Source organism: Aptenodytes patagonicus, chromosome 20 (assembly GCF_965638725.1).
Source record: "Aptenodytes patagonicus chromosome 20, bAptPat1.pri.cur, whole genome shotgun sequence".
Classification (NCBI taxonomy): Eukaryota; Metazoa; Chordata; class Aves; order Sphenisciformes; family Spheniscidae; genus Aptenodytes; species Aptenodytes patagonicus.
Window position 1 is genome coordinate 6,022,287 of NC_134968.1, and position 20,959 is coordinate 6,043,245.

General features: G+C 43.6%; 1 protein-coding gene across 4 annotated transcripts; it reads left to right on the top strand.

The window, feature by feature from the left end:
* Nucleotides 1-654: 654 nt before the first annotated feature.
* On the top strand, nt 655-18,021 carry GOSR2 (golgi SNAP receptor complex member 2). Of its 4 annotated transcripts, XM_076356692.1 has the most exons (7): nt 669-717; nt 1,834-2,019; nt 3,589-3,653; nt 6,519-6,627; nt 7,746-7,878; nt 10,688-10,828; nt 14,729-18,021. In XM_076356692.1, exons 3-7 carry the CDS (start codon nt 3,614-3,616, stop codon nt 14,888-14,890), a joined length of 585 nt encoding a protein of 194 aa, XP_076212807.1. In that variant the 5' UTR covers nt 669-717; nt 1,834-2,019; nt 3,589-3,613; the 3' UTR covers nt 14,891-18,021. The 4 variants fall into 4 exon arrangements, with proteins under 4 accessions (XP_076212806.1, XP_076212808.1, XP_076212807.1 ...); XM_076356691.1 differs by lacking the exon at nt 1,834-2,019 and having other exon boundaries at nt 655-717; XM_076356694.1 differs by lacking the exons at nt 669-717; nt 1,834-2,019 and adding an exon at nt 840-1,134.
* Nucleotides 18,022-20,959: the final 2,938 nt, after the last annotated feature.

Genomic DNA, 20,959 nt, shown 5'->3' on the forward strand with positions numbered 1-20,959 from the left:
ATTGGTTTGGGTTGGAAGGGACCTTTAAAGGTCATCCAGTCCAACCCCCCTGCCATGGGCAGGGACATCTGTCACCAGATCCAATTGCTCAAAGCCCCGTCCAACCTGAGCTGGGACTCTTCCGAGGATGGGACATCCACACCTTCTCTGATAGAGTCACAGGATGGTTGGGTGCACTTCAGACACCCGCACTTGGATGATCCCTCTCTGCTGGCAGCCTTGAGCCTGAAGAGATGGCCATGAGGGGATGCGGAGGCAAACGAGGACCGGCGTGGGAAACGCGAGCAGGGGACGACTGCCCGCTTCACCCGGCCACCAAGGAAACCCGGCCGGTGCCAGACTGAGAACAAAGGCGTGGAACTCTTCCCGTACAGACTGCCAGCCCGGGAAGCGACGCCGCGGCCAGCCCCCCGCCGCTGCCAGCCCCCCGCCTCGGCGCCCCCCGCCCCGGCGCCCCCCGCCCCGGCGCCCCGCAGACGGGCGGCGGGACGGCGATCCGGCAGCGCCCCCTGGCGGCCGCGCCTGGCGCTGCGAGCGGCGCAGGCGCCTGAAGGGGGAGGGGGGGGAGGGGGGGGAGGGGGGGGAGGGGGGGGTGTCCGCGGCCGGCGGAAGCGGAAGTTGGCGGGGCCGGAAGCGGACGGCGGCGACGTGGGCGGCGGAGCGGAGGCGGGCGGGCCGCGCCGCCGTTATGGAGGGGCTCTACCACCAGACCAACAAGTGCGTGAGGCGGCGGCGGGCGGGGGGCTGTAGCCGGCCTGACCCCGGGGCCCGCGGGAAGCCGGGCTCGGCCGTAGCGGTCTGCCTGGGGGAGGGCGGGGGAAGAGTTTGAGGGCGGCCGCCCTGCCTGCGGCCCAGCGCGCTCTCGGCGCCCTTTAAAAGCTTTTCTGTCATCCAAATTCTCATCTTCCACCCCGGAGCCCTGCCGCGAGGGCTGTGCTTCAGCCGCGGAAGGAAGCAAAAGCCTGTCCCTCCCGGCTGGCCGCGTGTCCGTCCGGAGCCCCAGCCTGCTGGCAGCCGTGTCAGTCCGAAAGCAAGCAAAGCCCGCTCGCCCCGGGATTTTAAAGCCCAGGATTGCAAGTATTCGTTCAAAACCAGGGATTCTGTTTTCCTGGATGTGCATAAATTTAAGGCATGGTAACTTAGTAGGCTTTTTATGGCAGCGGGGTTTCATGATCACTAGCAGACAGCATTTAAACGGCCTCGGGAAACGTGTGACTCCTTGATGATATAAAACGCTGTTTCACAGATAACGCTAATCTGGTGAGATAGAATTGGTATGAAAATTGCAAAATAAGGCAAAAAATCTTGCAGCTCTGTGTGATATAGAATAGCTTGTGGGAGACAGCCAAAGGAGACAGTTAATCCAAATATTCCAAATTTCAGTGGTAGTGGGTCTCTTTGTTGAGCTCTGTTGAAGGAGGTAGTGTGGTAAGGAAGAGGGTTTCATTAAATAATGATACAGAGTATAGAGAAGAGCGGGAAATCCTGCTGTTGGTCTAGAAATGCATACCCGTCATAGTAACTGTTATTGATAAGGGGAATAATCTTGTCTTGTTCCTCTTTCCGTATTGCCTTATTCCGTGATCACAGGATGGTTTGGTTTGGAAGGGACCTTGAAAGATCATCCAGTCCAACCCCCTGCCATGGGCAGCGACATCTGTCACCAGACCAGGTTGCTCAGAGCCCCGTCCAGCCTGACCTTGAACACTTCCAGGGATGGGGCATCCACAGCTTCTCTGGGCATTGTAGTTGCTGAGCTGTGTTTTTGTTGTAGTTTGTTGTCAGTTTGGGGATACTCTGAATTTTTAAACTCTCTTCCCACCTTTTCCCCAGACTTACTGTATTTTCTGTCACGGGGAGAGTCCTGGTGAGCATCAAGCAGTCTTTCTGATTCAGTTGCACATGGTCTGATTTGGCTCCTACACCTGGGTTTCTAAACAGGCATATGAAGAGCAATGCGAGTCTCAAGCTGTCTGGGGCGCCCTACAGAAACTGATTGAAAACGAAACTATAGAACAAGTATGGGTTGCAAGATACTGGATACTGAGTTGCTTCTCTAGTTAATTCCAAGTAATACGGTACTTATGACATACCCTGTTATCTCTTCAGCAGCAGTGTCGTGATTTGGAAGGTAGCCCTGATAGTTATTTAAAAATCTCATATAATAACTGAAGAATAAATATTTTATTACTCTGTAAGGTAAGTTGGTTTCAGAGGTCTGGCTTCATAAACATTTGTGCTGTAGTTATCAAATGGTACGTATACCAGAAAAAGAGTCACTAATGTGACCACAATTATGATCTCTTAAGTATTTTTTGAGAAAGGTCATGATATTTCTGTAACTTTTTAAGTGCATTTCTTAAAGTCTGAATCCCAGCTGCTGTGAGATTGTTCACACCAAGTACGGCCAAGGGTCCACCTGTCCCAGAATATGTTCAGCATCGTCTTAACTGGAGATCTCTAGGACAGACAGTAAGAAATGGACAAACTTATGTGATACTTCGGTTGAATATTGTCCCAACCTCCCAGAAATTTGAGGCTTGGGGGCTTCTTGAAACAGAGGAATTTAACGACCCCATCAGTGTTTGGGGTTGTCTGTTGTTGTTGGTTTTGGGTTCTTTTTGAGGGGGGTGTGTGTGTTTGGGTTTTTTTGTTTGTTTGTTTTTTGTTTGCCACTGTATGTCCAGCATCAGGAGTTCCTTCACTTCAGTTTTAAGCTATCTTTTAATTTCATTTGATGCCTCTGTAATTCATACATTGTAAGAGACAGTGAAAGTCATTCCTTATTCACCTTCTCCTGTGCCATTTATGCTCTAGGATATCTCCCTGTTACCATCTCCAGTCCAGACTGAACAACTGTTTCTTGTATAAAAGCTGCTCTGTTCTTTTCATAATCTTTATTGTCCTTCTCTGAACCTTTGCCAGTGCTTCTGTTTTCTTTTTGAGAAGGGAGGGAGAAAACCTGTGTTTAGTGTTGAGATGTGTACTACCCATTTATGCAGTGACATAAAGGTATGGTGTCTCATCAGCACTCTTGACTTTAGTCGCGTACGTAGGTAGTGTTTCACTGCAGATCTATTATTAAGGTCTCACTTGTACCAACTCTTCTCCCAGTCAGATCTTCCTTCTCCTGTGCTCACCACTTGTGAGTTCCTAGTGTGAATCTGAAATCTTGTCTCCATGGTTGTCTTGGAGTAGGTAGATCTTGATGGCTTTCAGCGTGCCAGGAGTGTGGCACGGGGGAGAGCCCCAGTTCAGGTTATAAATATGAAAAGGGAGCTAGAACTGGATTGGAAATCTTTCGAGGGAAAAAAAAAAAGTCCTTTCACTTTGATTTTTGTTTTTAAACTGAAAGTTATTTTGTAGATGCAGATTAAGTGAAAGCACAGCTTTCTTCATACTGAAGAATTGGGTTGTTTTTTTGTGTTCAGTGATGGGCTGTCTGCACTGAATACCATGTAGCTGATTCCTATTCTGTTCTAAAATACTTTTAAGTAAAAGAAGCTGAAAATTGAGGTATTGAAAAATGATTTGATTTTATAGCTGTTAACTGACTTCCCTGTTAATTTACTCTTTGTCTTTTGACAGGCAAGTCCATGAGGTCCAATCTTACATGGGGCGCCTGGAGACTTCAGACAAAGAGTCAGTACACTGTAAGTAATTAATTAGTGAGAAAAGTCCCACTCCAGTACTGATTTGATTTAGCTTGCATCTTTAACCTTGTATGCTTTATCATTGTATTTACAGTCATTATTGGAACAAATTTGGCTCTTCAGTCATTGTGATCAACTGGTGAGACATCACCAATTTGAAATGCATTAAAATTATTTTACTATTTGCCTTCAATAAGGTGATGTTTTGTATGAAGGACAGAGCGGAAAAGACAGAACAAGAATTTACTTCAAATCATCTTCCTATTGTAATTCTTTAATTGACAAATAGTGCTTACTGTGGATGCTTCTACAGTGTCTTGATATGGGAATGCCAGATATTTTTTGGCACTGTTAGATTTTGGAAGTCAATGTCAGGCTATGCTGTGGAGGCCTTCAACATAAACAGGTTAACAACTCCCCCCCCCCCCCCCCTCCCCCCGCATCGATGCATTTGTGTAGCTATAATGAACACATTGATGTGGACAGAACTGCAAATTCAGGACATCACCGGGCTAGTTTGTTAGAAGCTCAAAAGCTGAGAAATGTCATTGTATACCTGGTCCTGTTATTTTGCTGTTCCTTAAGCATCCACTAATTGGCAGTATTCTCCGAAAGATGCTTAGTCCAGTTTCTGGGGAAGATGCTGTGATTTGGTGTGCAGGAATTTAAGCAGGATGATTCTGATAGTTCCTGCTTGCATCAGAGTCAGAACCTGTAATTCCATCTGCATATGAGAAATATGTAGAACAGCTAGGTCTGAAATTGCTTCAGAAAATTTGGACTATAACCCCGTGTTAATAAAATGACTGTAATAAAATATTATGACATATTGTGGCAGGACTTTTTACCCCAGTGCAGAATTGGCAAATGTCTTTTGGACCTGTGTTTGAAGCCTTAATTCCTCTATGAGTAATTGCTAATGGGCCTCATCAGAAACTTCTGAAGTGAAAGCACACTGCGTTGACTGGATACATTTAAGCACATGTTGACTGACTTCTCTTACCCTAAATGTATCTGTGAGGCATGACTTTGTTGTAGAAAGGGCTGTGGTAACTTTTCTTATCAAAAAATAACGACTTGTCTACTGGTTCTGGTTTTTGTGGTGGTTGTACTACTCCTAGTACAATGCCAGACTTCCTGGACTGCTGTTCACTGCATGTGATTTTGGAGCCCCTTGAAAATTAGCATAATTTGCCATCTTGCCTCTGCTACTTGAGACCATTTCAAGAGATAGGATTATGCACCATCTTACATGGTCAATAAATGAACATACACATACTGTTGAGATATATATATAAAGATACAGATATGTGCTCTAGATATTAGTGCATATTTCAGAATTTATGGGGAAAAGGATTCTCTTTCAGCTGAAGAGCAGGAATAAGAGCCAGGAAATCAAACTTTCTGTTGCAGCTTTTCCTTTTCCAACTTTGGGCAAATAATCCCTTCTTGCTCAGGAAAGCGTAACATGACCAAGGTTGTAACACTATTGTTTGGACTAGCAAAAGCTGATGTAATTGTCTGTCTGCTCTTCTGGTTGCTTCTCTGTTAAGTTTAGCTGTAATAAATGATGGAGAGATGAATTAGGACAATTTGATTGATTTGTGTCTGTGTATGTGAGTTACTCTTTGATTGTGTGAGATCAAAGGGCAAAGAAAAGGGGTTGTATGTGCTGTTTGCTTCTCCGGGTTCTGCTGAATGCGATTTTCTGGAAAGTCCTGAGATACTGTAACTGAGTAGTTAGCGGTTGGTTAATAACGCTTTTCTGTATACCTCTTTAGTCTAAATGCAAAATAAGAACAAATAGTGTCTATAGGATTTGGTGATTATTTATGTCAGGTCTGACTGTGGCAGTCAGACTTCAGGACTGTCGTCATGCTGCACAGACGTGACGGTGCTTCTGTCCTCTAATAATCAGTCTGTGGACATGCTCTGGAGGGTGTGTACCTTCAGCCTTACAGCTCACCTTCTTTAAACACAAGAATGTCAGATGATTAATAGTGCTCCTGTCTTTCGCCCTTCTGTGCAATTCTTTAAGTTGTGAATGCTGGACTGTGACATGGTTGGAAAATGTGGTTGTCAAATGAGGAAGGGGGTTGTGGCTTGTACCGAGTTTTGCTGTACAATGACTACAGTAACTGAAAGCGTGTGACTCTTTTTACCCAGTTGTATCAGTTTCCCACCTCATTAAAGTACAAGTGTATGAGTTTGCATTGTGTACTATTGCCCCCCTGCTATTTCTACGCAGATTATCAGAAACAGTTGCAACACAGATGATAACAGAGGCAATTATTTTGTGGCCTTGTTTTCCCACTTGCAAGGGCTTCAGCCCTGTTTTGGCCATGTCTTTCTGAGCTGTTTGTCCAGTCTGCCAATTCCTGTCAACTCTGAATCCTTTTCATGCTCTGTCACTCTCCCTGCTATAGGTATGGATTATGTATATTAACTCTGTGTTAACAGTTTTCTGAGGTTTAAATTGCCGTTGTTCTGAGAATCATCTTGGCTTGTGTGAGCGACTCCCGCAGAGGGAACACGAAGGGGCTGCAGGGGGGAATGTGGGAGCTTTAAATCCTAATACATGGAGCTGATAGGGAAAGGGGCTCAGATATCTTGAAAGAGCAGGGGCTTTCCTAGCTCCCTTCTCAGAGGAGGAGGGAAAGGCAAGAGTCTCAAATTATTGAGTTAAAGAAGTGGCTTTTCATGGTATGTCTAGTTCTCAGTTACCTGATTTTTTTTTTTTTTTTATCCAGTAAGGATTTGCATCTGTCAGGTTTTCAGTACTGGTTTGAATGCTTTTGAGCTTTTACCTTCACTCAGATTGCAGTTCTTTAATTCAAATCAAATCACATTTTTATTTCCTTGCAGTAGTAGAAAATGAGATTCAGGCAAGAATAGACAATATTTTCAGCAACTTGGAGCGTCTGGAAATCCTGTCCAGCAAAGAACCTCCCAATAAGCGACAGAATGCTAAACTGTAAGTTCACCTTCTTTGCTATGAGAGTGTAGTGTAATCTTTGTAATGATTTTCATTAAATTTATTGAAGCCCTTTGCCTTTTGATTTGAGTGAAACCTTTACAGTTTGCATAACTTATGTCTGTGCTCTACAGTAGCAAAATTGAGGCACAGAGGCAAAATCAATTTCCTGCATTTAACCACAGACTGGTGGTGGAACTGGATTCATGGCTCTGTTCTGACATGAGCAGAACATGGCACTTCGATGTTTAAAAAAAATTGCTACTCTATATGGCTTTTGCTTTTAATGGCATTTGTGAAGGTAAGGAGTAAAGTTATTTCAGTTGGTGCCATTTTCTCTGGACCATTTTCCTAGCTGTTGGTGACTAAAATAAGGAGGTTTCTAAAGTTAGCACTGGTTTGAGCAGGAGGTTGGCCCAAAGACCTCAGGACTTTCTGTTCTAATTTATTCTGTGACTCTACTATTGATGTTTAGTCCCAAAATGCCTTTGTAGATACTAGGGGTGGATTTCATGTCACCTATACTATAGAGGTCATTATCTGAAATGGTCATCTAGGCTTTCTTTGTAGTCATCAGGCATTTAATCAGAGACAGTGGAGTTCTGGACATTATTTGTTTTAGCCCCATGGAGATGTCTCCTGTATTGCCCACTGACTTTTAAAATCCTGTTAATAAAAACTCAAACTTAAGAACATGGTGCTAATTAATGTAACTTGAACGCTTAATCTTTTATGTGCATGAGGGTCATAAAATAGAAACTGTTCAAATCCTACCATCTCTCCAAATCTGTGTTAAATGGGGAATAGATATATTAACTCCTGAAGAGACTAGTCATGGGATAGGATGTTCAAGCCAGCTCAAGAATTCTGCTTCACATTCTGTCGTTAGCCTCCAGTTAAATAATCACCTGTTTAGTAGAAAAACGAGGCACAGAAGATCTAGGTCTGGAATATAAACCTAACATTGAATGTCCTTTATCTTCTAGATAAGTAGAACCCATCACTCTTTATTATTCGTCACTGTTAATTTATAATGCTCCATTGTTTATATAAAAAACACCAGAGAAGAATGGTGTTTTTATCCCTGGGAACGTCTTCCTGTTGTTGATCCTTTCTAGCCGAGTTGACCAGCTGAAGTATGATGTTCAGCATTTGCAGACAGCTCTGAGGAACTTTCAACATCGCCGTTACATCCGGGAGCAGCAGGAGCGACAGCGAGAAGAGTTGCTTGCACGTACATTCACTACTAATGTAAATATTCTTTATTTTAGATCTTTGTGTTCTAGAAGCCGTAGTTGTTCAGAGAAGTTTCAGGCAAGACATAGGCATGACTCTATTAGATTGCTGCTGTGAGATGTAAACGGAATAAAGATAGAAAAGAATAACAATATGTGTTGGAAAAAGTACAACTCTCTCATCAGGAAAAGTCGGTCTATTAAGAGGCAGCAGTAAAAGACTCCAGAAACTGCTGCTTCTATTTTATCCAGTGCAGTCCTACCTGACTTTATATAGCAGTTTCAAAAGGGTGAATGAGGTAGGTACCAAAGTATACATTTTACTTGGATTTGTGTCAAATGTCCTTGTCAAATCCTGAGATTTGTAGAATGTCTGGCTTTTATACACCCTGCTCTCAGTAGATGTCAGCAAGCTTTAATTTGTCCAAATATAAATCACACAGCTGGGGGAAAAACCCTTGCTTTTTACCTGTAAATGATTCAAAAGTTTTTAATGACAAGAATGTGTTTCCACCTCTTCTTGTTAATTTTTAGTTCCTCCACTGGTAAGTCCCCCCAGTGCAAATTCCTAGAGGAATTTTGCTCTGAATAGTGTAGGTTTGCTTTCAGATTTCACTTTTCTGTAAGTGAAAAGCTAGTCTGTTTGTTTGTATGTATGTTTGTTTTGGTTTTTTTATTTTTTTTTTTTTAAAGGCATATAACCTACTATTCATTTTCAGTGTTGTCGTTCGCTGTTAGGGCAAGAAAGAATGAATGTGAGCGGTCCTATTTTCTTGAGATTTGGGAAGTCCAATGCACTTCTCAAAGCCTGACATAAAGATGGCATCTAGCATTTTGTTGGCTATTTCAAAATTTTTAAACATGACTTGAAAGGAACACTGACACTTGAAACCTGATTTCTTTTGAAAACACTGTGGTGTTTCTCTGCAAATATGGAGAAATTTTCCTGTAGGAAAACTTGTTGTCCAGAAATAAAACACATGTAAGTGGAACAGTTTTGAAGAGCAGTAGCAGGCTTGCAAATACAAAATAAATGGCCAGTTATTTTTTCCTCCTTTAGATGCTGAAAGGTGTCTCAAGATGAAAAATTTTTTTTTTATTATTTTTTATTTCTTTTAACTCGTTACAAAAATGTGACTTTTAAAGTACAATATCTCTTTATAGGAAAATGATTTATTTGTCAGTTAGTGGCCTATCTGTTTACACAGTTTCTATTTCTATACTACCATATTCTATTAAATAGAAGTGTCAGCTGAGCATGTAAGCATCCTGAATAAATCTGTTACGTACATAACAGCTTTTGAAAGCTGCAGCAGTTCTGAGCATTTTACTTAATTCAAAGATAAATGTGGTCTTCATCTTTAAAGCCTTCCCTTGTACCATTCTGGAGAAAACCACTAACAGCAAATGAAAAATAGAATGCCATCTAGTCTTCCTGTGAGGAGGGTCAAAAATCTACTTCGATATTTTTCTTGCTGCCTTGTGGTGTATAAAAAATACCCTGCAAGCTCCTCATATAGGAAATGGAATCCCTGCTGATTTGAAGTTTTAATAAATATCTGAAATAATAGCCACTCAGATGCAAATCCAAGTGCTTCTGCTCTGCGGACTCATGTAAGACAAGACACTTGTTTCAACCTTAGTGCTTCATTAACATTTGATCAGAGACGTGTATGCTGTCGCGGCTTCTTCATCCAGTAACTTTGACCCTGCAGCTGCTGACAGCTCTGTCCTTTATTCTTCATTCTTTTGCACTAAGCAGAACACCCACCTAGGCAGTACAACACCTGACACTGGATCCTATATGTCATTCCCATGTTAACTTTTTTTTTTACAATAGTCACCAGAGTCTACTCAGAGCAAGTTTGGTATTGTTACATGCATGTAACCTACAGCTGACAGTAGGGTATTAACCATCTTCTGCCCTAAATACGAATGCTGCATTTTAGTAGTTCTTGCCATTCTGAGTATGTGGAAGCAGGTAAGCCAGTGTTTCCACACTTACCACTTACCAATATCACGATTCCTGTTCGTAAAACAATGTGAGAGTGATGAGCTATTATCTTGACTCTCAGTGGAATGGTGTCCAGAGAAGATTAAACTGGAAGCCTTTGAAAGACAAAAGTGATTGCATCCTCTGACCTCTTGTACAAACCAGGTTACAGAATTTTATCCAGTTATTTCCATTTCAAGAGTCATAGTTTCTACTTGAGCTAATGCATCTTTTCTGGAAAAATGTTAATTTTTAATAATGAGGCCTGGGTGGCGAGTGAGTCAGACCTTCAGTGAGCTAGGTTCATGTCTGTTTGACCTCACTGTCAGAAATTTGCACCTTGTTGTAAACGGGCTTATAGAATGTCACCTCCCGGACATTGTGTTTGCAGGCCTTTTGTCGCTTAGAAATGTGATAGGAAATCTTTCAAAAGTCTTTCACTTGCAATGATCAAATGACTCCTTGTTAAACGCCTTCTGTTAGTTTTGATATTCTCTCTTGCAATACCATTTCCTACATATATCACAAACTGAGATTATAAAAAATTCTCCACTTTTAATCTGACTTTTTATCCTTCGAGATCTAATTGCAGTTGAACAGCTGATCAACTTTGCCTTTTGGCTTGCTCCCTGTAGGCTTCTCTAAATTACTTTTTTCACTCAAATATTAATGTTGTATTTAATATACTTACGAAAAAAATGTTTAAAACATAATCCTTCAAGTCCTGTCAAGTTTTTGCCACATTTGTTTCTGCATGTTCTTTTTCTGGATCTATGTACGGGCAGTATGAGTGAGCAGGCAAGGTAACCAAGACCCTGCATTTCCCCTACAGGACTCTGACACCACCATACCGATCGACGAAACTTTACAGTTTAATGAATCCCTCCAGAATGCCCATCGTGGCATGGATGATCTTATTGGCAGTGGGACCAACATCCTTCAGGGGCTGAGGGACCAGAGAGTGACATTAAAGGTGGGGGCATCATTTTTTACCAAAAAGACCCCACGTTTTTCTGCGTTTGTGATGACCAGGCTAAACATGAGTTTGTTTCAGTACACTGCTTCCAGCTGAGAATGCTGGGAAAGGCCCAAAGTCCATTTTAACTAAACCTGAAATCTTTACATTTTGTCATCTTACTAGGAACATCTTTAAGCTCCTTTTGTGGCTGGACAGCCTAGCAGTCTTCACCTGCACAGTAGTTAGTATCTGGAGTGCTGAATGTTATGTTTTGTTCTGTTATGTTTTTTTTGTTTGTTTGTTTGGGTTTTTTTTGTTCAAATGAAGAATAGGAAGTAATGGCTAGCTCGTAGATAGATGTTGATTCAGATGAACATCATTCAGAGCAACCACAAAGCTGGCATAAAGTACTTGTGTTAAAGATAATACTCTCCCAGGACTAATGCACCTCAACAATACTATCTTTCCCTGAATACTGTTAATGACAGCTGTATTTCTTCATGTCTTTTAAGAACAAAATTTGTCTTTTATTTTAAAGACTGTTCAAAGTGGTGTTACATTTTGAGCAAATAGTTGAAAGATACAGAAAGCTTTTTAATAAGAAGTTTGCGTTGGGGGAAAGCTGGATTTCTAAGAAATGTGGGGAAATTCCTAACTCTTGTATTCGTCTTCTGATGAGGATAACTATTGTTGTCTGTTTTGTGATGTTGCTTTGTTTTGGGGTGTATCTGCCAGAGGATTTAGGCATTTTTGATTGCTAACATAAATCCCTACATTTGGTCAGATGAATCACACCTCAGGCTCCACTGATTGTATAGACTAGGGTTTCACTGGCTGTAAAGGCAGTCTAGCCAGCTTACGTACGGATAGCTGAACTGTACACTCATATGGGTCTCACCCTCAAAGTGCATAGGCGTTTTGCTGGAGCAACTTCTAGTACCTACGGCACCCATTTCTTAGGAGTTACCAGAGCTGGGTGTCTTCACAGGGCAGAATTGCTAGGTGCTTTTTTTAATCCTAACGTCTGTTGCAATTCACAAGCCGGGTACTTCCTGTCCTGGTCACAGAGGTCCAGGCTAGCTGGTATTCCCAAAGCACTGGACAGGACCACTGCGGGGTATGATGGCAGAGGACATTTGTCCTCTGCCTTTAGCACTGGATAGCTTTGGTGGCTGATCACATTGGCTTGGGGCATCCAGTCATTGAAGTGCACGAGTGTACCTGTGCTTGACACAGGGAATTGAGCTGCTGATTCAACAAGATGGTAAGTCACTGATTCCAGGTAATCTCTGATGAGTGACTGAAGCACTTGGTTCCTGGAGGGTTCCTGAGAAGGAAGTGCATACATCACAAGTCAGGAGAACTTAACCATGGTTGGCAAATATGATAAAGGAACACTTGCAGGACCTGCTGCCTCAAAGAGATTGAGAGGAAATACTATTTCTTGTTGTAGTCAATAGTTCTGTCTTGTTTCTTTTGCTAGTTAGATTGCAGTAATGTGCCTGGATTCCTATTAGATCACAGTGGGCCTTCTGCAAATGTAAGTGTGCCTTGCCTCAGCTGCCAACTTGTGGCAAGTCAAGGATACTTCAGGTCAGAACTGTAATAGTAAAGCTGTTAGTCTGTCTCTGCCCACTGCTACTGATCGTCTGTAATTCTGGGAGCATCGTGTTCGTATGTTTTCAGGGGGATATTTCTTCTCACTCACAGATGAGGAAACATCTGTCCATATTCCTTTTATCCTTAGCTTACCTTTTCTTACATTATCAAAGACTTTGTTGCACGTTTACAAATCTGGCAGAAGCAGCTAGTGTAGAGACAGCTTATCAAGATAAATGGGTGAATATGGAAGCATGTTAATTTATGTAACTTCTTGGGTATTGGATATAAATAGACAGGTATGAACCAAGTATTGTTTTCCTATTGTTTGCTTTCATTTTAAAGCTTCATTTTTGATTTCCCTTCTCCAAGCAAGGTTTTCTTTTGTTCTGAAGTAGTGTGAAAAGATTGCTCCAGAGTCAGGAAAAGTGCTGAACTTGAAAGCGTAGTATCCAGGGGTTTAATGTGAGGTGTATGAAATAAAGGTGAAAAATGTGATTATGTTTTACTAGCAGAGACATAACCTGATTTCAGCAAAGGGCCTGAATACCTACACAGCCTTTACAGAAGAAACTGATTAATGTGGTATTGCAAATCTGTATATTTTATGGATTGAGAAACTGTTTGTGCATGTATGTCTAATATAGTTGATATAAATTCTGTCCTCAGAGAGCTTTTCTGATGTTAATTCAGGTTGATATTCAAAACAATTCCTGAATTTCACCTTTTTATTCTTTTGAGACCAAAGATACAGTGGACTGCGAGAATAGCAACCAGAGAGTTTTTATTTTAAAGCGTGGTAGTAGAGCATTGTCATGGGAATCTGTGCTATTGACCTTGCTCAGAGAAGAAATAACTTAAGTCTCAACAGCTTTCTGAAGCAGGGTGTTCTGTTAAGGACTTGGACCCAGAAGTCAGTTTGAGAGACTAGGTCCATTATCATCACCGTGATATGACAAGGCTACTCCCTAGCAGTACCCATCTTTGTGCACATGGAGGTGCGATGGAGGTTGGTCCTGGCCAGCGTCTCTCTCACTGCGTGCTGTGAGCTGAGCTGCAGTGCTCAGTGCAGCATCTCTGCCTGCCCATCGGTATGCTACCCATTTGTCTAGCTTATCTAGAAAGGTGCTCCTCACCTACCTGCACCATCGTGACTCTGCAGCCATAAGTTCTTTCCCCTCTTCCCAGAGGGGATGACGTCCAGCTCTGAACTGTGCCCAGAAATACACATGTGCCCAGAAATACATGCCTGTATTTCACAGTTTCCTTTGACCGTTGCCCTGAAGGAAAGTAGGACTACTCCTGCTGCACTGCAGTAGTGACTCCCCCAGCTCATTTCCTGGTACCTCCAGTTCTGCAGCTCACTGTGTTTATCTGTTAGGTGCTTACTGCTGACGTGGTAACTGGTGGGATCCACATTCTTAATAATACCAACTGCTTCAGCAGTGAAACAAAACTGGGGTGTGGGCCTGCCTGCAGTACACCTGCCAGCAGTCTTTGTGCAGTGGGGAACAGACTTTTTAGCAGGGCCTGTTGCCACAGGACAAGGGGGAATGGCTTTAAACTAAAAGAGGGCAGATTCAGACTAGATATAAGGAAGAAATTTTTTACACTGAGGGTGGTGAATCACTGGCACAGGTTGCCCAGAGAGGTGGTGGATGCCCCATCCCTGGAAACATTCAAGGTCAGGTTGGACGGGGCTCTGAGCAACCTGATCTAGTTGAAGATGTCCCTGCCGTTTCAGAGGGGTTGGACTAGATGACCTTTAAAGGTCCCTTCCAACCCAAACCATTCTGTGATTCAGTGCTTTTCTCCAGAAGGTTTTCTTGAAATTGCATTAATGACACCTTTTTATGCCTTTTCACTGCACTCAACCATTAGCCTTAGAAGTTTCTGGACCTCCTTTTCAATCTCCTGTTGGTATGAATTGTACTTCAGCAGGAGGGAAGTTCTGCAAGAAAGGTTGTCTGATCAAGAAGCTTCAAGCTCTTATTAGACTGTGTGTCTGAAAAAGGACCAGAAAAACTCTTAATGCCATCATAGGAAGTGCGTTTTCTCTGGGCCACTCTTTATGTTGTGTCTGTTTGGACAGATTGTTTTGTATCTTTAACCACATTCCTGTTCATGTGTGTGAATTAATTAGTCTCATTATCCAGCTATTTCCAGGGTCCTGTGGCCATCTCCTCTTAAATTGTAGGAACTGTTGGCTGATAGCAAGTTCCATCAATCAGAATTCATCACTTGCCACCCATGTGTTGGAATAAGAAGTGTTGGACCATGGGGTTAATTGATTCTTTGCTGTCTCTTTATTCTTAGGGTACTCACAAGAAGATCCTGGATGTTGCCAACATGTTGGGCTTATCCAATACAGTAATGCGGCTGATCGAGAAGCGAGCCTTTCAAGATAAATACTTCATGATTGGGGGAATGATTTTGACTTGTGTAATTATGTTTCTCGTCGTGCAGTATCTGACATGAGCTACTGAACTATTGCCAGAGGAGATCGTCTTTTGGAGCAAGATGGACTGTCCTCCAAACTGTACTTTCCTCTGAGTGCTGCTTTGGATGAGCCCCTCCTGTGAAGTTCAGAGTTTACAAATCACACTCATATACATGTCACGTGGAAAGCACGTAGGGAAACAAATCTCCCCGGGGATGCTGTAGTTGAGAATGGCCCTATAAAAATATCCCTAGCCTTTACTGCTCTCACCTTATTGTCTGCAAGTTTAAGAATCTAGTTAAATAGGAAGCAGAAGTGAAAATTTTGCCCAGCTGTATTGCAAGGTAGGAGTGTCCTTTTGGGTAGATAGGGATAAGAGGATGCAAAGGCGGAGCTTAAGATGTAGTGAGCTAGAAGTGACCCTGATCACTGTATTTTTGCAATGAAAGAATGCCACTGAGGAGAATTCCACATTGTTTGTGGGCACGCTCCTGCAGAGTAAGCGTGCAAAAAGAGGCGGGAAGTGCAGGGTTCCCATCTGCAAACTCACCATTTTGCTTGGAGGGTCTTAAAGCACGGTTATAACCTCAGCTAACTTTTTTGTTTTCACATACAGTATTAACCAGCACAAATCTTGCCATTTTAGGCTGAAATGCTTCCTGTCTTATCTGAGGTATGTTTTGGTACCTTTTTACGCCCTGCTGCTTCCCAGTGGAAGCTGAATGCTGTACTCCTGCCTGCTTTCAGTCAGGTGCACATCAGGCCTGTGTCATCTCACTGTGCCTAGTGCTAAATCCAGCCTCTGAAAACTGTAAGTGAGATTTTTTCATGCTAGTACACATCACGTTTTGGTGAGTTGTATTCATTTTCTGAGGTGGGTGGTTGGGGTTTTGTGCTCTGTAGCTGGTATTTTTCGAATCAATGAAGCAGGCAAGTCCTCGCTGTGCTCAAATTCAGACTTGTGATTTTTATGTTCTTAGAGCTGCAATGGGCTCTCTCTGCTGTTCTTTACATTCAGAATAACAGTGGGATCAGGGCAACAGACCTTTCACTTAAAATTCGTTGTTGTCAGAAGAGTTTCCTGAAGTTACGTGCCTTGGGATGGTAAACATCCCTCATGCTTGGGAAGGGTGTTCTTTGCGTTATCCTTTGTACCTGCAAAATTACTGTGAAAGACATTCTTATACATACCATCTCACAGAGATGACAGCCAACTTAGATGTGTCTCCTTGGTTGTAGATATCAATCCACATTTAAACATTCACAGTTATGAAATGCCTCGTTGTTTAAATGTGGTACTCCTTTCCCTACAGACTGGGGGGGCTCTGTTAGCATGGCCATCCTGAGATTTTGGGCAGCATCCATTTCAATCAGCCTTCAGATACATTCCCATCCCGGTTTGTGTACAAGTCTGGAGCATTTCCAGATGTCTGACGGTGGCACAGAAGTGTCATATTCAGATGATGTGGCATAATGCTGGGAATTCCTTCGATTTTTTTTCCTGTCTGGAATGGTTGTGGGTCTTTTAATTAGTAACAGATTACAAGTATCTTTGCTGCAATAAGCTTTTGCTTTTATTATGTAGCCTATTGCAAACTTGGAGAAATGGTATTAATAACTGTAAAAAATGAATTTCAGTTAATATGGGCAAGTGAAACAGGCTTTAGCCGTGCTTGTTTACAGTTGCATAACTGAAGTATTGACTGTGTGCTGTGGCATAGCTTTAAAGCCCAGATGAGAGTACCCAATTTGATCAGCTGTCACAGGCCAGTCAGTGTCATACTTGGCAGCCAGGGCAAGAGCAGAGTCAGCAGTCGGAGCGCGAGCTGGCTGCGCCGCGGACACAAGAGTGGAGGCCAGGATGCCATCAGTGCCTAGATAATCCTGTCGGATGGTTCAGCAGAAGAAAGCAGGAAAGCCTCAATGCTTGTTGAATATCCTGTGTGCTGCACGCCTTCTGGCGGTCCGTTTTGTGCTTCTCGATGTGTTTGATGCTTCTCAAGTGTTTCGTGCTCTTCGTGTTCCTCAGTCTGCCAAGTCTGCCAGGCTTTCCCAAGGAAACGCATTAGCAGACCAAGTACAGAATTGGTTTTCATTTGAGCCCGAGGGACTAGGGAATTAAAAGGAAAAGAGGAAGTCTGCAGTGATAGATCGTCTGTCTTACTGTATCTTTAATCTAAATCTGAAATCTAAATTTACCTTAAATTTATTTTAAATACAAAATCTGATAGATTTAGCGTACTATGCACTTGCGAGATCATCTTCTATGAGATCGGTTGGGCACCTCGTAAGGGATCCCTGGCAAATCTTTTTCTGTTCCGATAAACTGGTCCAATTCCACCTTGATTTCACAACTTTATGGTTTAGTGTTTAAAGGATGTCATTTGACGGTGTTTAAAGTTTATATAGTTGTGACCTGGTGTAGCAGGATTTGTCTTACACCAAGGTGGGACTCTAGCCAATTTGTTTCCTTTTTTGGCTTGTGGTAGGAGCCATAAACTAATTGGAACTGGATTTTTTTCTTCTGTTTTTGAGACCAGCCTGGCATTTTAATACGTTTCTCTGTTCATTTACTTTGCCCTTTTAGATTCCCCTTGTTCTTGTGTAGGCTAATTTCCCTTTTGTAAGCAAAGTGTCCTTGCTATTCACCGTGTCCAAAGGCGAGATGTGGGGCTTGAAGGAACCACTTGGGTAACTGGATTTGATGATGTGCAACTTCAGACAAATTTGTACTAGATGTTAAGTCCAAAGTGATTTACAAGAGCATCTGTGCTATCTCAGACGGTTAGTGTAAAACCCTCAAAGCCTCTATCATCATTACAGTGTGCCACAGTAGGAGCACAGGTAGGATCAAGATCCCTGGTAACATGAAATGAGACAGAGCTGAAACCCTGGTGGCTTTACACACGTTGCTGCTACAGCTCTCTGTAAAGTTTCCTTTCTTACTGAAGACTACATTTCCTTCAACAGAGCTGTTTTGCTTCTGAACTTCTGTGGCACAGCAAGTGTTCCAGCTGTTGGATGAACTGCTCTCTCACGAGAGGACAGTGGAAATTAACTGGCCTCTGGGAAAAAACTTTTTACCAGTATTTTATACATAAAGGGACAAGAGTGGGACATGATGTGATTCATGTGATGTGTTATGTGAATAAAGATTTTTCAACCAGAATGAAGGTTTTTTTATCTTGACTAACATGTAAGGTGCCTAAATATTTAAACAAGCTGGACAAATTCCAATATTCTAAATATTCAGGCAGGTGAGGCAGAAGGCTGGCTTGGCCAAACGGGGAACCCCTGCCTGAGCTCAGATGTGAAAAGGAAGTTCAGAGAGAGTGGAAGCGGGAGTCAGCTACCCCGGAGGAATGGGTAGATGTTAATCAAAGGTCAAGGCCAAAGCTCAGCTGGCATTGAAACTAGTGAGTGATAAGGGCTTGTATAAGTGCATTGGCAGCAAAAGCTACCAGCCAAAGGGAACATGCCTCAGGTGGGGCATCTGCCACCACACACCTCCCTGTGTGGGCAAACAGTGGGAGACACTACAGGAGGAAAGACTGTCACCCAGCTGCCTCCTGCAGTCTCTCCCACTGTTTGCCCACACAGGGAGGTGTGTGGTGGCAGATGCCCCACCTGAGGGGGAAGCAGTGCCAGAAGGGGAGAGGACTGGCTCTTTAGGCTTCCGGGAAGTGGGGGAGTGCGGAGCCAGAGGGAAACACACAGGGAGGCATACACCGGGGAAGTCCTGCATACAGAGGGAGAAAGTGTGCAATGAGGAGAAAGGAGATGGGAAATGTCGGGTGGATTTTCTTCCCAGTTCCCTGAGAATGGATGGAGAGGGGAGGAGGGTGCTGCAGAGAAGGCACCAGCAGGGAGCGGGTCCCAGGGATGCTGTGGAGTAGCCCAGCCCGTGTCTTTCAGTAGGCAGTGGGTCCCGCTGCACTGTGGGCTTGGAAGGCGTGGGGCAGTGTGCGTGCTGGCTCCAGACCAGGCGCTCCCAGTGATGGCTCTCACTGCTGAGACTGGTGGCGACACGGCAGGCTCGTATGGCCCTGGAAGTGGTGGTGGCTCAGAAGGGTGGTAGAAATGGTGGTGGTGGTCTCTGCTGGCTGGGTGGTGGAACAGGAGTGTGGGGGCAGCTGAGAGCTATGCTGTGGGGAAGACACCCAGGACCTCAGCGTGCTCTGCCCGCTCCCTCTTTGGCACTGGAGAGGGGGCAGACCTTCCTTCCTCCTGCCCTCTACCTGCTAATGATGCAGGTGGGGGGGCTGGAGTCCTGGTGTCCTGCCCAACCTTCCTTCTAGGTTCTAATGAAGGATAGCAAAGGAAGAACTTGGAGGGCAAAATGTGGCTGTTGCTACAGAGATTGTGGATTTAAAATGTGAGATCAAGGGGTTAGATGATCCTTCTCCTGCAATTATGTTTTGTTTTGTAGTAATTGAAGTTCCCCACAGCTATAAAACACTTATTAAATCAGAAAATATCCAGCAAAGAATGCAAAAAGTTAAAAATTCATCCAGTGACGTAGGTATAAACTAGATACATACATCAGATCAGCCTTTGGCAGTCTGCTGAGACAGGTCTTCACAGTTTATCTTCTAGGGTGGTCCCCTATAGGACTTCAATACGATAAGCAACAGCTCAGGCCTAGAAATAGTATTGTTGCTTCAGCAGTGTGCTTTAAGGCGTGACTGCATGCGTAGAAGAAATCTAGGAGGGTATAAAACAGAGAGGTCAAAGTTTTGAAACAAAGAGACTAAGTGCAGTCAGTATTTTAGCAGTTAAAAACAGTGAATTGTTTAATGTATATGCAGATTGGAGGGGGAGATAATGGATAATAAGCCATCATAACTGGATGGGATAGACAATTTAGAAGGGAGATAGTACAGATAAGTACTAGAGGATGTTTGTACTTGTCTAGTAACCAAAGCTTAATATGTATGCCTATATATGTATACTGTTTCCAAATGTTAACCCTATAGTGCGTGATTACAACTGATATGTGTTAAAAATCAACACCTTTTTTAGAGTAAAACAAAAACAATGGTAACACTACTCATGACTATAGCGACGATATTGACACCTCAACTGTAGAAGAAAAAATTCGTGAGCTATAACACAATCTAAAGGTGATGGTATCATGTTTTCACAATAACAGCGTAAATATAAAAAATGTTGATAGTTGCTCTGCAGAGGGTGCTCCTGCCTCGCTGTTTTGTCTTGCCTGAGGCCTGCTGAAGCCCTTCCCTGCACACCTCCCCACACCCACCCCCCCGCCAGCCCCTCAGCCCAACTCCAGCTCTCCCCGTACCCAGCAAGCACGAGCTGCTGCATTCCTGGGTGGATTCTTGGCAGCAATCTGCCCTCCTCCTCCCCAGGCTATCATTTGGCTTTTGTTCTTCTACCACTTTTGGGTATCTATCTTTGCACCTTGATTTAGGGAAGTGAAAAGCTAAGAGCACAAGGGGGGGGTGGGTGGGTGGGGATAAACCAGTGACTGGGTACGAGAGAAGAACAGTAAGTGATAGCAATGTTCTGGAAATGGGCAGTAGAAATGACAACCCAGCTGGACTTCAGATTGTATCATCAGACTTGCAAAATATACGGCAGGTATATTGTCAGAGACATCAGTCGTGCTGGACATAGTAAAGGAGTGCTGCCACCCTCCGCCATCATGGTTTCTCCAGAGTAACTCAGATGCTGGCTTGGTGCATCCCCCCTTATGGGCAGGGAGGAGGGCACGGCCAGGCTGGCCAGTGGCAGGTGGGAAGAGCCCTGTGGAAATCCTCAGGGACTTTGTCTGCAGAGCCTGGGTTCCTGCCTGGTTGGGTGACGGGGCTCTGGAATTACTGTGCAAGTGCCTGTCTACCTCTGGAGCCCAAGTGGCAGAGGGTAGCTGGGAGCAATAGGCACAGCTGCCCATGGAGCAGGCGATGCCTGCGATCCCAGAGGCTCACGGTAGCATTCCCAGGACAGGGACATCACAGCAGCAAGGATGGGACGTGATGTCCATGGTCCTTCCCACGCTGACCTGTGCACTCCAAGGAAGACAAACAGCTGCCATGAGGCACACAGACATTGGCAGGGCTGCGAGCTCTGTGGAGGAAGGTCCT